This window comes from Setaria italica, chromosome III (assembly GCF_000263155.2).
Source record: "Setaria italica strain Yugu1 chromosome III, Setaria_italica_v2.0, whole genome shotgun sequence".
Taxonomy (NCBI): domain Eukaryota; kingdom Viridiplantae; phylum Streptophyta; class Magnoliopsida; order Poales; family Poaceae; genus Setaria; species Setaria italica.
Genome location: NC_028452.1, coordinates 21,028,705 through 21,043,365, shown reverse-complemented (window position 1 = coordinate 21,043,365; position 14,661 = coordinate 21,028,705). Strand labels below are relative to the sequence as shown.

Below are 14,661 nucleotides of genomic sequence, written 5' to 3'. Positions count from 1 at the left end.
GGGGATCAACACACGATCGTCGCTATGACAGGCGTTGCGGGCCGCCTTGCTGCAGACTGCAGTAGTGGTATTGTAATACCTTATACCTCGACCCAATAGTGTTATGATTTTAGCCCGCTGTGATCCATGTATCATGTTGTGGTGGAATTAGTCCCACATTAGTACTGTAAGGAAGTCTATACCAGCTTATAAGCCTTCATGTTCCAATAAATATAGCACCTCTCTGTAGCCGGCGGACAGATTTTGGACCAGTACTATCGTAGCACGAGTACATACATATTGGGCCGTGGAAGGGGGCACGGCATGCCCATTGCCACTGAAAGGAGATCCTGCATGTTGTCTGCTGTGAATGAGCTATTAGACCTCAATTAGGGGAAATGTAATACCCCCAGCCCATTAGTGTTCCGGTTCCGGTCGTTGTGACACATATGTCCTGTTTTCATGAAATTAGCCACACCTTGATAGTCTAGGTAGCTTCGGGATAGATTATAAACCTTTGATTCCAAATAAAACACCTTCATATTAATCCTTTTACACAAAACAATAACGAAAATGTAAGTGAGATGCTATGCTTACGAGACTTTCTTTGTCAAGATCGGTGAGAGATCTCATATTGCCGGAGTTGGATGGATCAGTCATTGCAGTCAAAATCTTCCCTAGCGGAGTCATATACTAGCAATCAAAATTTGCAACATAGAATCCGGTTGGTCCATTTGAAATATCAAATGGTCTTATTTTGGTGAGTACGACTTGTGAGTCTCCGTCATGATTCTATAGCAATTTCAACTTGTACACGGGAAAAGACATTTTCACCTTATAAATACGAATACGAAGTGTCATGGCCGATCGATCAAAGCACAAGTAATTTACCCTTTTTTTAAAAAAAATCTTCAAATAAAGTCCAAGCCCTCTTTTCCAAACTATGTGGATGTCCTACGGCAATTGAGGATGTCCTATGTGGCCCGACGCTAAGGTAATCCAAGATGCACCATTTCTATCGGGTTTCCTCTCGGGAAGGCATTCCTAAGTTTCACGATCAACTTGTGGAAACCTAGAGCATCCAGATAGAGACCCATGCAAGGTGCACGTTGCGAGTGTTACACGTTTAGTGCTCAGTGTTTGGTGTGTGTTTGGTCAAGAGAGTCACGTAGCTGTCGGATGCAACAGCGCATGCGCCCGAGCAATTGTGTGTTTGACGACTTAAACGGAGGAACCAAAACATCAAGCTTACATGCGGAATGCACGACGAACACGTACCAAAATAATCTCTCTACCTGCAACTTGCAACGATTAAGATGTCTGACCTGCTAATACCTGTGTGTGGTCGCCGTTGCAGCAGTAGCTCACTTGCGTAGTGGGTGAGGCTGCTAGCATTGATGCGGTCTGGTGCTTGCATTTTTCTGAATTTATTTAATGATTTAACCGGCGTTATTCTTTCAGTGGTAAACGACGTACCCGTCAACAACGAGACCTTAGTGAAATTCTATTAGTGAAAATTGGATCCTTTTCCTAACTTCCAAGGCTCATTAAGAAGCAGGCCGCCGCTTACATTTTGGGCTGGATCCGCCCCTAGGGTGAGGTTGCGTGGGTGTATTCATAGGAGCGAATGTGCGTACGTGTACGTGAGTGTCTGCGTCTGTGGAAGTTCTACGCAAGTGAAAGTGCTCATGCGACCGGAAGGGAATCAAGGGGCGGCCGACCTATACATATACGCGAACCACCAGGCAACAAAGATCACCCGTCATGGCGCATCCGGGTGCCGGAGATCACCAGGAGCCGCAGGCGCGGCACGACGCCACCGACGCCGAGGAGCTGCTCCAAGCCCACCTCCATCTCTGGAGCCACGCCCTGGGCTACGTCAAGTCCATGGCGCTCAAATGCGCCTTGGACCTGCGCATCCCCGACGCCATCCAACGCTGCGGCGGCGCCGCCACCCTAGACGACCTCCTTGCCGCCACCGGCCTCCCTCCGTCCAGCCTCCCCTTCCTGCGCCGGCTCATGCGCGCGCTCACGGCCTCACGCATCTTCTCGCTCCGCCAAGACCCTGCTGATGATCCAGCAGCAGTTTCTTCGTACCACCTCACCGCGACCTCCCGCCTGCTTCTCAGCGGCGGCGACGACGCCTCGTGTTTCAGCCTGTTCCCCGCCATCTACCCCCTCGTCCAGGAGGGCCTCGTGTCCCCGATGCTCAGGATGCACGAGTGGATGGGGCGCCACGACGCCGCCTCCACGTCGCTCTACGAGGTGGCGCACGGCAAGGGCTTGTGGGATACCTTGCAGGCCAGCGCGGCGTACAGAGCCGCCTTCCAGGACGCCATGGACGCCGACACCCGGCTCGTCATGCACGCCGTGCTCGGCGGGAGCCCCGCCGTCTTCCGGGGCCTCACGTCGCTCGTCGACGTCGGCGGGGGCCGGGGCAGGGCCGCGGCCGCCATCGCCGGGGCGTTCCCGCACATCCAGTGCACCGTCATGGACCTCCCTCATGTCGTCGCCGAGGCTCCCGCCGGCAACGGAGTCTGCTTCCTTGCCGGCGATATGTTTGAACACATTCCATCGGCTGATGCACTTCTGCTCAAGGTATGTGTCTTACTACATAGATGGCCATCTAATTATTTCGTTCAAGAATAGTAAATTAAATGCATTAATCCATATATCTGGGATGTCTGCTGCTTGTCTGTAAAAAATTGCTGCTGCAGTGGATTCTGCATGACTGGGATGATGCTAACTGCATCAAGATAATGCAACGGTGCTTGGAAGCAATAGGTGGCAAAGAAGGGCGAGGGAAAGTCATCATAATAGACGCCGTGATTGGGTCTGTGCCAAATGATGATGACGCGATATGCAGGGAGGCTCAAGTTCTGTGTGATCTTCAGATAATGGCTGCGTTTAACGGAGCCGAGCGGGAGGAGCATGAGTGGAGAAGGATCTTCCTAGAAGCTGGATTTTGTGACTACAAAATCACACGGATTCGCGGTGTTAAGTCTATAATTGAGGTCTACCCATGATAAGAGAGGGTTGACAAGTTGACGTATAACTTTATTATAGCGATACCTTTCGGCCGGTGATATATCAACATTAAGGACCTGTTTGGATAAAAATTTCTAAAGTTTAGAATTGTCCTAAACTAATTTAGAAATTGGTAGTCCTAAAATTTAGGAGAGAGCTGTTTGGATAGAATCCTAATCTTTAGGATGTTAGAGGAAAAATGACATTTTTACCCCCAATTACTCCTCTAAATGCTCCTACACTGTTCACATATTAAATGCTTGGGGAGGGCAACAGAGGTAAAGGGGGAGTTTGAGGATCACTTTTAGGAGAAAAGGGACTCATTAGGACCCCTTGACCCTTCTAATGAAAATAGCCCTCCTAAAGTTTATGAGTACACTTTTAGGACCCACGTTTGGATGCACAAGTCCTAAAAATATCCTAAAGTGGAGTCTTAATTTTTAGGAGTGTGTATCTAAACAGGCTCTAAGTCATCCTTGATAAGTGCAATAAACAAAAAGGGTGATTATTTAAATTCTGTCACTCCTATGCATTGACTGGCAAAGTTTTAGACGTAGAGGGGTCTCCCCTTAACCTTATCCCGAGACCCCCTCCTCGGTCGTCACCGTCCATTTCAGATTGGACGCACAGGCTGCGCCCGCGGAAACGACCCAACCAAACGCCCTGCGCCAAATACTCAACTTCCCCGGGACCGGGAGCCACCGATCAACGGAAACAAGTGGATGCGAGCAACGGGTTAAAACGTATATGAATTTTTGGATTCGCGCCAAGGAGAGAGAAAAATCCATTTCCCGCTTTCTCCGAGGGGAGGAGAGGCGACGGCCAGCGGGCGGTGGAGGCGTCACGCGGTGAGCGGAAGGAGGCCACTCGTCATGGATCTCCGGCAAGAGGTGTTGCGCGGCGAGCGGAGGGAGGCCACATGCTGCGGTGGATGGAGGGATGCGACATGCATTGCTACGTCAAGCTGAGGACGCATGCTTGTCTACTACCCTGTGGGTCAAATCTCATCTCCAGGCCATCCTGCGACGTAGTAGCTTAGGGTATGTTTGGATAGGCCCCACTTTTAGCATCCTTTTAACACTGGGTTCCTAAATAGGTGTGCTAAAGTTTAGCACCCCACTTTTCTTTAGCACATCAAGCACATCAAAGGGGTGCTAAAATCTGCTAATAGTGCTAAAAGTGGTCCCAACCCACATTTTTCCTGGTTGCCCCCCTCTCTACTCCCTGCCGCCGCCTCTTCCGCCTGGCCCCGCTGCCTCCGCCGGCCCTGCCTCCTCCGCCGGCGTGCAACGCCGCTCTACCACCACGGCCATGGCCGCCGCCACCCGATGGAGGGCGCTGGGCGTTCGACCTCTCCGCCGGCGCGGAGCCCACCCTGGGTTCGCGCCCCTCAGCAGGCAGAAGGAGGTGGTTGCTGCCTCTCCGCGCGGTGGCTACCGCTCAAGCCACCTGGCCCCGCCGCGCCCAACCCCAACCCCTGGCGGTGCGCTGATCTGGAGGGGGCGCGAGGGAGGAGCGGGGAGGGAGGCGGCGGTGATGGTGGCGGGAGGGAAGGGTGGCGGCGCAGCAGCTCGGAGGAAACCCTACGGCGGCGAGGACGTGGGCGAGCTGCTTGAAGTAGCGGTGGCGGTTGGTCGTCGCTTGGCCACGACGGCCGATCCTCGCTCGGCCGACGGCGGAGACCAGCTCGTACTTCCCCATCAGCACGCCCCCAGCGCCGGCCGGTCCTCGCTTGGCCGCGGCGATGGCGACGGTGACACCTCCGCCTACAGCGGCGGCGTGGTGGCCGCCATCGGACGGTGGTGGGAAAGCAGCTCCCTGGCTGTGAGGAGGGGTAAAGGAGATGAGGAAAAGCAGGACTTTGTCTTTTGCAAACTAAGGTGCTTAAGTTTAACACACCATCCAAACACTCCAAGTTACTAAATTTTAACCCTCTATTTGAGGGTGCTAAATTTTAGCACTATCCTAAAGTTTAGGATAGGATATCCAAATATAGCCTCAGGACCCCCTTCGATGAGGTGCACGTGATTCAGGCGGTAGGCGATGTGAGGTCACAAATCGAGGTAGGTACAGATCCCTTCACGCTTTTCTTGGTGCTCTTACTCGGATCGAAATCATGTGATGTTTTTGCACTCGATTTTTTTTTGTTCTCGCTATCAGATCCTATTCATTTGGATTTTACTAGTCCATCCACGGAGCATGTTGTTTATGTGTTGACTACTTGTCTAGAGTTTTGCCTGATACTAGCAGAGGCAGGTGCTACTAGTGCATTAAGATCTATATATACACGTTATATTTCATTAGATATGCACACATCAAGATAACATGAATCATGCCGTTTATGTGTTATATACTAGTCTAGGGCTGCTTAACACTGCCAGAGGCAGGCAGGTGTTGTTGTTGTTTAAGATAGCTATACATGTTAGATTTCATTGGGTCAGCAGATATCACAATAGCACACTTACTGGTAGTGAACTGACTTTCGATGCGCCCTCTTTTAATCCCGATTTAATGTAGGCCTGAGAGAAAAGGGATGCGCGGAGCTTTACTCCCGGTTGTTATTTGCAACCGGAAGCGTCCTTTTGTCCCAGGTCAAAAATCAGCCACCCGTGGGGACCCTTTAGTCCCGGGTGAAAAAATCAGCTACCCGTGAGGGGGCCTCTTAGTCCCGGGTGATAAGACCAACCAGGACTAAAGGTCACCATTTTAATCCCGGTTGGTGTTACCACCCGGGACTGAAGCTCACGATACCAACCGGGATAAAATGAGGTCTTTTATTCCAGTTGGAAACACCAACCGGGATTGCAAACCGGGATAAAAGGGTCTCCCAAGCTTTAGTACAAAAGGATTGCATCTCCTGTATAGTTAGTGCACACGCGTATATTTCGCGTGAAAATTGCGTGACTTGTGACTTGCGGCGTGTGGGTGGCCTCCCTGGGACCCCCGGGGATTTATTTTTTTTTGCATTTTTTTTTGCAAAACCATTTATCCCGATTGGTATTACTAACCGGGATAAAAGGGAGCATGTCCCGTGCCTGGCGTGGCAGCCCCTTTAGTCCCGATTCAAGGACCCGGGACAAAAGACACCCCCTTTTATCTCAATTGCGTTATCCCGGATTGGTTTTCGGAAGATTTTCACCCTACCAACCGGGACTAATACCGAGTTGTCTACCAGTGACATTCACCGAACTAAAGTTGAATGCGGAGGATATCCTACTTATGATGTTTTTGAAACAGAATGTGATTCAACACACTGATTGAATTGATAACAACGGCATTTATACATGTACATCAAGAGTCAGAACCTATCTCTACGTGTGCGAGCTGTGCGGGCGAGCGAGCTCCATGGCAACCTAGACGCGCACGGCGTGCAACGTGAGAGCGCTATGGCGCGCGAAGCGCGCGGTTAGTTACAGCAAGCCAGGACTCTTTCCTATACTGTTAACAGTTTTTTTTTAGATATGTACTAGTTTTATTCCAACACAACATTTATGTTGTTTTTAGTTTTTTTTTTGTAAATTTTGACTTTTAATAGAACGAAAAGCCGGACCGCTTATCGAACCGGTTCAGTGATCGGACCAGTTTTTCACTGGTTGAACCACGGTTCGATAATGCCTACATTTTGTGTATACTTCGTTTGTACACATGTGGATTGAGGACTAGTATGGCCATTGCAGGCGCTACCTAGACCATAGAGTCGAATTCGAACTCTCGTTCCTCTTATTTTTCTTTTGATTTTCATCTGGGAGAAATGCTAACAGGACCGGTTTATGTATAGATCGAATGCTAACAGGACCTGTTTTTTGTATAGAGAAATGCTAACGGAGTAACGGGATCGGTTTTATGTATGGACCGAGGCTGTATTGGGCCAAATGTAGCCTATATATTGCACGAAAAATGCTAACATGACTGTTTTTTTTCCCATATGATTTCCACTCTGGCCTCATATTGGGCTGTGTTGGGCCGAATGTAGCCCATACATTACACGAGAAATGCTAACAGGATCGGTTCATGTATATATCGAATGCTAACGGGACCGGTTTTTTGTATAGAGAAATGCTAACGGGACCAGTTTTATGTATAGACCGAATGCTGACAGGACCGTTTTTTGTATAGACTGATCTTTTAGGTGAACCGAGCTGGGAAGACCGCCGGTTTGTGGTTTTCCAGTCGAACTTGGTGACCCGGCTCGGTTTTTTTTCTATGCTTTTAACTATATTTGTTGTGGACGTCTGGATCTACATATTTTTGCTAGTTATACTGTGTGATTCTACGTAGCATGCTAGTTCATATTAATCTTTTGTGAAGTTGATTTTTAAGATGTAAACCCATCATCATGTTTTGAAGCTGCAATTTTTGTCACTACCATTGTACTATTCTTCTGGTAACGAACGTATACCCTTTCCTGTGAATGATTAAGTAACTAATCGTTGGTATACATGAGATTAGAAGTTACTAATGAACTCCGGACATTATATAGGAAGTAGCCAACCCTTGTTTTGAAACATGAAGTAAACTCATCTAGTTAGTAGCTAGCCATTTATTCATAGTACATATATAGGAAGTAATTAGCCCCTGTTTTGAAACACACATGATTTAACTAGCTATTTATTTACATGAGATAGGAAGTAATTCAAGTTTTCTCTACTTTTTTAACTATTAACAATACGCTAGAGATGTATATAATGTGCGAAGCTGAAATGGCATGTCATTGTTGATTTAAAAACACCTCTTAAAGATCTTCTAGGCATTTCAAAAAAGTGCATAAAAAGATATTTTAAGGTGCTTTGAAAACCGCCATATAATGTGTAGAAGGTGTTCAAAAAAATACCTCCAAAAGCCTCCGTGTTAAAAAAAATGACTACACATGACTTTTGGAGGCCTGTTTTGAAAATGCCTTCTATCACATTTCCCTTCACTGAATACTGTAGCGTTTTTAGGATGTCCTGTAAATCCTTTGAGGCAGTTTTTTTTTTATCTCTACGGAGGCATTTTAAGATCCATTGTATTAGCATCTTTGTTGCAGTGTCAATTGTGTGAACTATGAACCACGTCTTTCATTGTCACTGATTTTTTTTATTTTAACTCATTTTAATTTATTTTTTTAGAAATAATCCCGCCAATCTATATTTCCAAGAAGTAGCTCTTTTGATCACGCCAAGTTCCACGGCGCGACTAATATTTGAGTCACGCCACATGCAATGGTGAGACCAATATGATATGGTGTGATGGAAAAAGATCAACTGCAACGTGGTGTTGACGTGGTGAGCATAGTCGCGCCGGAGAGAAAGGCGTGACTAGGTCACGTCACTTGCTGGCTGCACACAAAAATGCAGCTCATTTAGCCCTCTTTCTCGTTCAACATTTTAACTAGCTCATAAATTCTTAAATTCCCCAAACTCGAGTATAATCTATAGAGTGCATACATTCCATTTTATACGTTTGCACTGCAACCACAGTGTGAAAAATGAGAAATTCGATTTCTAAATAGGCTAAGATGCTAGGTGTTAATTGGTTCTACGTACAGATGAACTCCAATTGACAAGCAAAAAAGACAGTAGATAAGCGGTGACAATATAGATGCCCCGGGAGGGGGGGGGGTGCGCCTCTCACGTCTCGCGAGACGGGCACCCCTGACTCTGGCGCACCTAGCGCTAGGACCGCCACACAGACACCTCGCCTTCCCCATAGCTCCCGCCATCCCCACGACACGCACAAGACTGCTGTTCGCATCCACCACTGCCGTCGAGGAAGATGCCAGGCCAGGAGCCCGCGTGCAGGACATGCTCCTTCACAACTTGCATGCCATCGTTGTCCTAGGTGCCCTCCTATCTTCTCCCAGTGCCCATCTCTGGATCACCCCTCCCTTTCACCCCTTCCTACATCTCCTCTATTTTATCCTACCATCTAACGGCTCCCCCAAATTTCATCTAGGCGCGCTGCGTTACTACGAGGGTTTCCGCGCTAGGCTTACTAACCAAAACGTTGTTAACTACCTTATCACACATGGCCATCTTGAGTTCCATCGCTAGTTTTTCCGCCTGCACTCCTCCGAAGCTCAAGCAGCAACAATGGCAGCCGCACTCAAGGAAGAAGAAGCAGCGAATGCCACCCAACAACCGGCAGCTACCGCATCGGACATGTGCATGGCTCAAGAATGTCCCCCCTGCAGGCGCTAGTTCGACACTCCTGCACAGAGCGCGGCGTCAGAAGCGGATCCGCCCGGATTCGAACTTTACTCTACACATAGGCCCTGGCTTGCTCCCCTGCCGCGGCATGACGTGCGACGCATTGACAGGAAGGGCCCCCGCCCATGTCGCATCGGCGTTCACTGCTCCTGCCACTCCCACAAGCAAACCTTACCTGCAGGCCGCGCTTTCACCTGCACGCCCCCTCCCCCACCTTCATTTCACCGACCAAACCCCATCCCACTCCACCACCAGGGCTGTTGCCGCTGCCTTGCTCGCGATCACTCCGTGCGTGACTGCCGCGATCCCATCTGCTACCGCGGCTCCGACCACTAGGGATATGCCTGCCCAATGGCGTTCCTGCACGAGCAAACACCCCACCCACGCCGCTATCTCACCATCCCCCTACCTGCTTCCTGAGTGCCTCTCAACGCCATCCCCTTCCTCCCACGCTCATCGCCGCCACCCTCTACCACGCCAACCCCGCCTCCTACACCACTTAGGGTGTGTTTGGTTACTGGGTTGGACTGGGTCAGAACGGGTTCGACCCCCTTCATCCCACGTTTGGTTGAAAAATGATGTGGAACGGGTTCAACCCAGATGGGAATATTCCCACTTGATCCGGGTCAAGCGGATTCCTCCAAAATGGACGGACTGCGCGGACCCAGATGGATGCCGTGCGGCTCCGTCTCGTGCTCGCCCGCGCGCCTCCCTCGGTCGCCACCGGTGCGCGGGGAGGAGCCGGCATCGCTGGGCGGGGAAGAGGCGGTGGTGGCGGGGAGGAGCTGGCGTCGCCGGGCGGGGGAGCAGGGCGGCGTGCGGGTGGAGGCAGGGACGGCGCACGGGTGGAGGCAGGGGTGTCGCCGGGCGGAGGCAGGGGCGGCGTGCGGAGGCCGGTTGGGGAGAGGGAGGGAGGGGCAGTGGCCGACGGCCGGCGCAGGAGGAGGGAGGGATGAGCGGCGCGCGGCCAGCGCAGGAGAGGGAGGATAGTCGGCGCGGTGCGCAGAGCGGGGACGACGAAGGGGCGGCGCGGGGAGCGGGGGCGGCGAAGGGGCAGCGCAGGGGTGGCCGGTCCGAGGAGGAGGCGGCGCAGGGGAGGTGGGGGCCGGCGGTGCAGGGAGCCGCCGGCGGGGGCCGGCATGCCGATGGCCGGGGAGGAGAGAGGAGGAAGGAAGATGGAAGGGAGGGGAAAAGGAAGAAGAGGCTGATAGGTGGGCCCCGCGGCTGATAGGTGGGGCCCATAACTAACGGTGTTAAAAGGACATCCATCCTAACACTCCCAACCTCCTCAACCAAACTAAAGATTGGGTTCAATTCATCCCTCTCCATCTTTTTCATCCAAACACGAGCTGGGTTCACTCCAACCCACAAAAGTGGGTTGGCTCCGACCCGACCCACGTCGTTCTAAAACCAAACACACCCTTAACCTCCCACCTTTCACCTCCGACTTTAACCCCCTCCGTATGCTCACCTCCTCCAGCAACAGGCCCTCTGTGGGTCAGCAGCTCTCTCCACTAGTCACCGTCAATGCAGACGAGGGGCCCTACTTCCTTGGTGACCTGTTCCGCGAGCCGGTGGATAATGGAAAAAAATGTCTTGAAATGTAGCACCAAGGCTGCCCCTGTTCATGGGGTCTGCAGTATCCCCAAGGCTCGCGACATAAGGATGGTCGGCGGTGCCTCGCCACGCCGCCAAGAGCGGTCGTCGGCGAGCCCTCCCTCCGCTGGACAGTCACCACCATCCCCGCAGTCCCCTCTACCTAGGGTGGCATAGGCGGCTGCTGCCCCCCAGCAGGAGGTGGCACCGCCCCATAGAGCGTTCGCAGAGTCAGACGAGGCGAGCGAGGACCATGACCTCCAGGAAGACGGTACCTCCGGCGATGAGGAAGTGTCTGATGAAAGCACTGCGCCAGATGACGGCCCAGACTACCTGGAGATCTGGGTTGTAGAAGGCAACTGGGAACATGCTGCGCACTTCGCCTTTGTGGAGATCGAGCCTCCTACTGCAGCTGCAAACCCGACGCCGCTGATCTACACTGCCTTCAACATTGCTGCACCGCAGCTGCGTTTCCAGATCCTCCTATCATCGTGCGGGCTGGCCCTCCTACACTTCGGGTCCGCTGTGGCGTGGGAGGCAGGTATGCTCGTGCAGCCCATCCACGTCAATGGAACCACCATCCGGCTGGAGCGCGTGGAGGAGACAGATGACCGCTTCATCCGTGAGCCGGCCTAACTAGCTCATGTAGCGGTTTGGAACTTCCCTGAGGAGCATTGGGAGGAAGAAAAGGTGCGTGACATCTACAAGTGCATTGGCAATGTCATGGAGATCGATCCCTTCTACTTCCCTGGCTTTGACCACTCCTGTATGCGCTTTGTGACCGAGCTCCAGCACCCGCGCATCCCGAGCCACGTTGGCGTTCATCATCCCAGTGGGCATGGGATTGTGCTCTGGCAGAGTGGCCTCGCCTTCTGGTCACACGAGCAGCAGTTTGATGCAGTTGGGGACTAGATCCCCTTCTTTGGGCCTACGACGCCACCTCCACCTGGGCCTGGCCCGAATCAGGAGTCGGGCCACTTGCCGCCAACGCCACAACAGCCGCCACCGTCGCTACATCCCGCCGCCTTCATTGGCGCTGCCATCCTATACCATGGTTTCATCAACAACTTTCCCATACCTCGCTTGCCCACTCTCCCAATTCTGATCCACCTACCTGACATCCCTGTTCCCGCCTCTAGCACCTGCCGCGCCTACCCCATCCTGCTGCTAACCTGGCATGATCCAGAGCACGCTGCTGAGACCCCGCTTACGCCACCTCTGCCACCCACACTCCCTGCCCTGCTGCATGAACACACTGATGCTGATAGTGGCGCCGGTGCTGCGCCGGCACCTCGCCGCGCACGGGCACCCCCTGGTGGACCAGATGGGCTCCTGGCAAAGCTTGGGACCAGAAACAGTGCCAGGCTTGCTGCAAAAGATGATGGCAGGTTTGTTGATGCCACGGCGAAGGCAACCCAGCTCAAAGCTCTGCAGAACAGTCTCGCCTAATGTTCCAAGGCCATGCAAGCGCATGTCAACAAGAAGCAGTTGATGAAGAAGACCAAGAAACCAATCGCGATAGTGGATCTTGTTAAGCTAGCAGACGTTGTTGGGCTTGGGAATGCCACTGCCCAAGCTTAGGACAGTGTGCTGGCTATTGACAATGCTACCTCCCAGCAATTGAGCTCAGTGCTCGCCGCCAGGAATGACTGAACTCAAGAAGGTCCACGCACTGACTGCTTTGCCTTACTATGTTAGCAGTAGTGTGCTCGCTGGCCTTCAGGCCGCTTGGTCTTCACCACCCTTAAACCCTCGAGGTGCTATGCTTCCTAGTTCTCAGGTTGTGTTAGATGTTGTTGTCCTAGTGTGTTGTCTCTCTAGTGTTTGGGTTGTTGTCTTTCCTCTGAACTTGTATGATGCTGGTGCCTACACCATGTGATGCTATCTCCCTCCTATGGTCTGTTTCCATGGGAGGTACCTTGGTGATGCTCTTGAACCAAGAACACTAGTACTGTTGCCTTCTCCCTCCTTTCTTGGAATGTCCAAGGGCTTGGTGATAACGACAAGTGCACAACTTTTCGTGACACTTTGACTACAGCTCGAGCTGACATTGTGTATCTCCAGGAGACGAAGCTCAGAGCCTCTGACAAGTTAAAAGCTCGTGCTTTCCTCCCCATGTCCCTCAATGAGTTTCGGTGTGTTGACTCAGCGGACGTGCGTGGCGGCATGGTCACGCCTAGGACTCTAACTCGTTCACCTTAACCTCCTTCATCATCTAGCAACACACTCTAACAACAATGCTATCCTCCACAGCTTCTGACTACAACTTTGCAGTCACTAATGTCTATGCTCCTGCTGACCACCGAGACTCCCTTTCCTTCCTGGAGGATCTCGAGGAAATCGCCGGCCAGATTCACGGGAGCTAGGTTCTAGCTGGAGACTTCAACCTCATGCGTGGGAAGGAAGACAATAGCAACGGTTCCACAAACTCCACCCTCAGTGCCGCCTTCAACACCTCCATTGACAAGCTTGGTCTCATCGACCTCCCCCTCCTGGACCGCCTCCTCACCTGGTCCAACCACTATAGCACCCCCACCCTTGCCCATCTCGACCATGTATTATACAATGTTCCTATGAGCCTAGCTTTCCCAAACTCCTCCCTCTCCTCCCTGCCAAAACTCACCTCAGATCATACGCCAATCCAGCTCCATATGACCACTACTATCCCCAGGACAAGCCTTTTCAGATTCGAGAATGCTTGAATCAAACATGGAGACTTCCTGCCCACGGTGCTCCCAACCTGGCATGGAGACTCGACACGCGGTGCGGCTACCGCCATTGTTGGCCCGCTCAAAGCAATCCGGTGCGCGTCCAAGGTTTGGGCTCGGCGTAAGCGCGCTCCACCCTCCTTACATTCCAACTGCAAGTTCGTTATCTACCTTTCTGATGTGCTCGAGGAAGGGTGAACTCTCTCTGCAGGTGAAATGCTCTTGGACCGCGACTGCCAGGACCGCCTAGCGCTGGCCCTGTGTGAACGCGCGGCCTACTGGAAGCAGTGGGGGAAACACTGTGCTATCTGCGAGGGTGACACGAACACACACTTCTTCCACGCGTGGGCAACCCAGCACCTGCGTCGCAACAACATCCGAGCTCTGGAGGTGGACGACGTTCTGGTCTCCTCCCACCAGGACAAGATGGCCGCGCTAACGTCTCACCTCCAGGGGCTCCTGGGCACAAACACGATGGTGTCGGGCTCCATCAACATTGCCACCCTGTATGTGGATTTAGCAATGGTGAAAACAACACCCCTAATTACGCTGTTCACTGAGCAAGAAGTGCACACCACGGTCCGATCGATGAACCGGAATAGCTCTCATGGATCGGACGGCTTCGGACTAGGCTTCTGCATAGCGGCATGGGCCACGGTTGTGTCAGCGGTCATGAATCTTGCCTGGACCTTCCAGGTGGGCTCTGCTGAGCTTGAGCAGCTCAACCGCTCATACATCATGATGATACCCAAGCACGCCGCCGCCATAAGGCTGGGGGACTTCCACCCTATCTGCCTACAAAATTGCTCCCTCAAGATCATAGCCAGGATGTTGACGACAAGGTTGCATCACCAAATTCCACGGCTCATTGACCTAGACCAGACATGTTTCATCATGGGTCGTGCAATCTCTAAAAACTTCATCTACGCAATGGAGCCGATGGTACTGATGAACACCATGGTGCTGATGAACACTCCCAGCTCAACGGTCATGGCATTGCAAGGTCTCCTTGGGTGTCAGATAGGCAGCTTCCCCCAAATATACCTAGGGCTACCACTATCCAACAAGAAACTCTGCCTCTCTATGTTCACCCCACTGATCGCCAGAGCTGATAGGTATCTCAGCGGATGAGAGCTTCCCTGCTCAACCCAATGGGGCGCGCG

At 52.2% G+C, this 14,661-nt stretch overlaps 1 protein-coding gene across 1 annotated transcript; it reads left to right on the top strand.

Annotated features, from left to right (window-relative positions):
* The first annotated feature begins 1,570 nt into the window (after nucleotides 1–1,570).
* Nucleotides 1,571–3,523, top strand: LOC101753085 (TRIBOA-glucoside O-methyltransferase BX7). The gene is made up of 2 exons (XM_004962055.4): nucleotides 1,571–2,577; nucleotides 2,697–3,523. Exons 1-2 carry the CDS (start codon nucleotides 1,744–1,746, stop codon nucleotides 3,003–3,005), a joined length of 1,143 nt encoding a protein of 380 aa, XP_004962112.1. The 5' UTR covers nucleotides 1,571–1,743; the 3' UTR covers nucleotides 3,006–3,523.
* The last annotated feature ends 11,138 nt before the right edge of the window (nucleotides 3,524–14,661 follow it).

Excerpts from the sequence above, each read along its gene's own strand:
- LOC101753085 (XM_004962055.4), top strand. The coding sequence starts at position 1,744 with ATGGCGCATCCGGGTGCCGGAGATCACCAGGAGCCGCAGGCGCGGCAC. Across the intron at positions 2,578-2,696 it reads CTGATGCACTTCTGCTCAAG|TGGATTCTGCATGACTGGGA; the intron begins GTATGTGTCTTA and ends TTGCTGCTGCAG.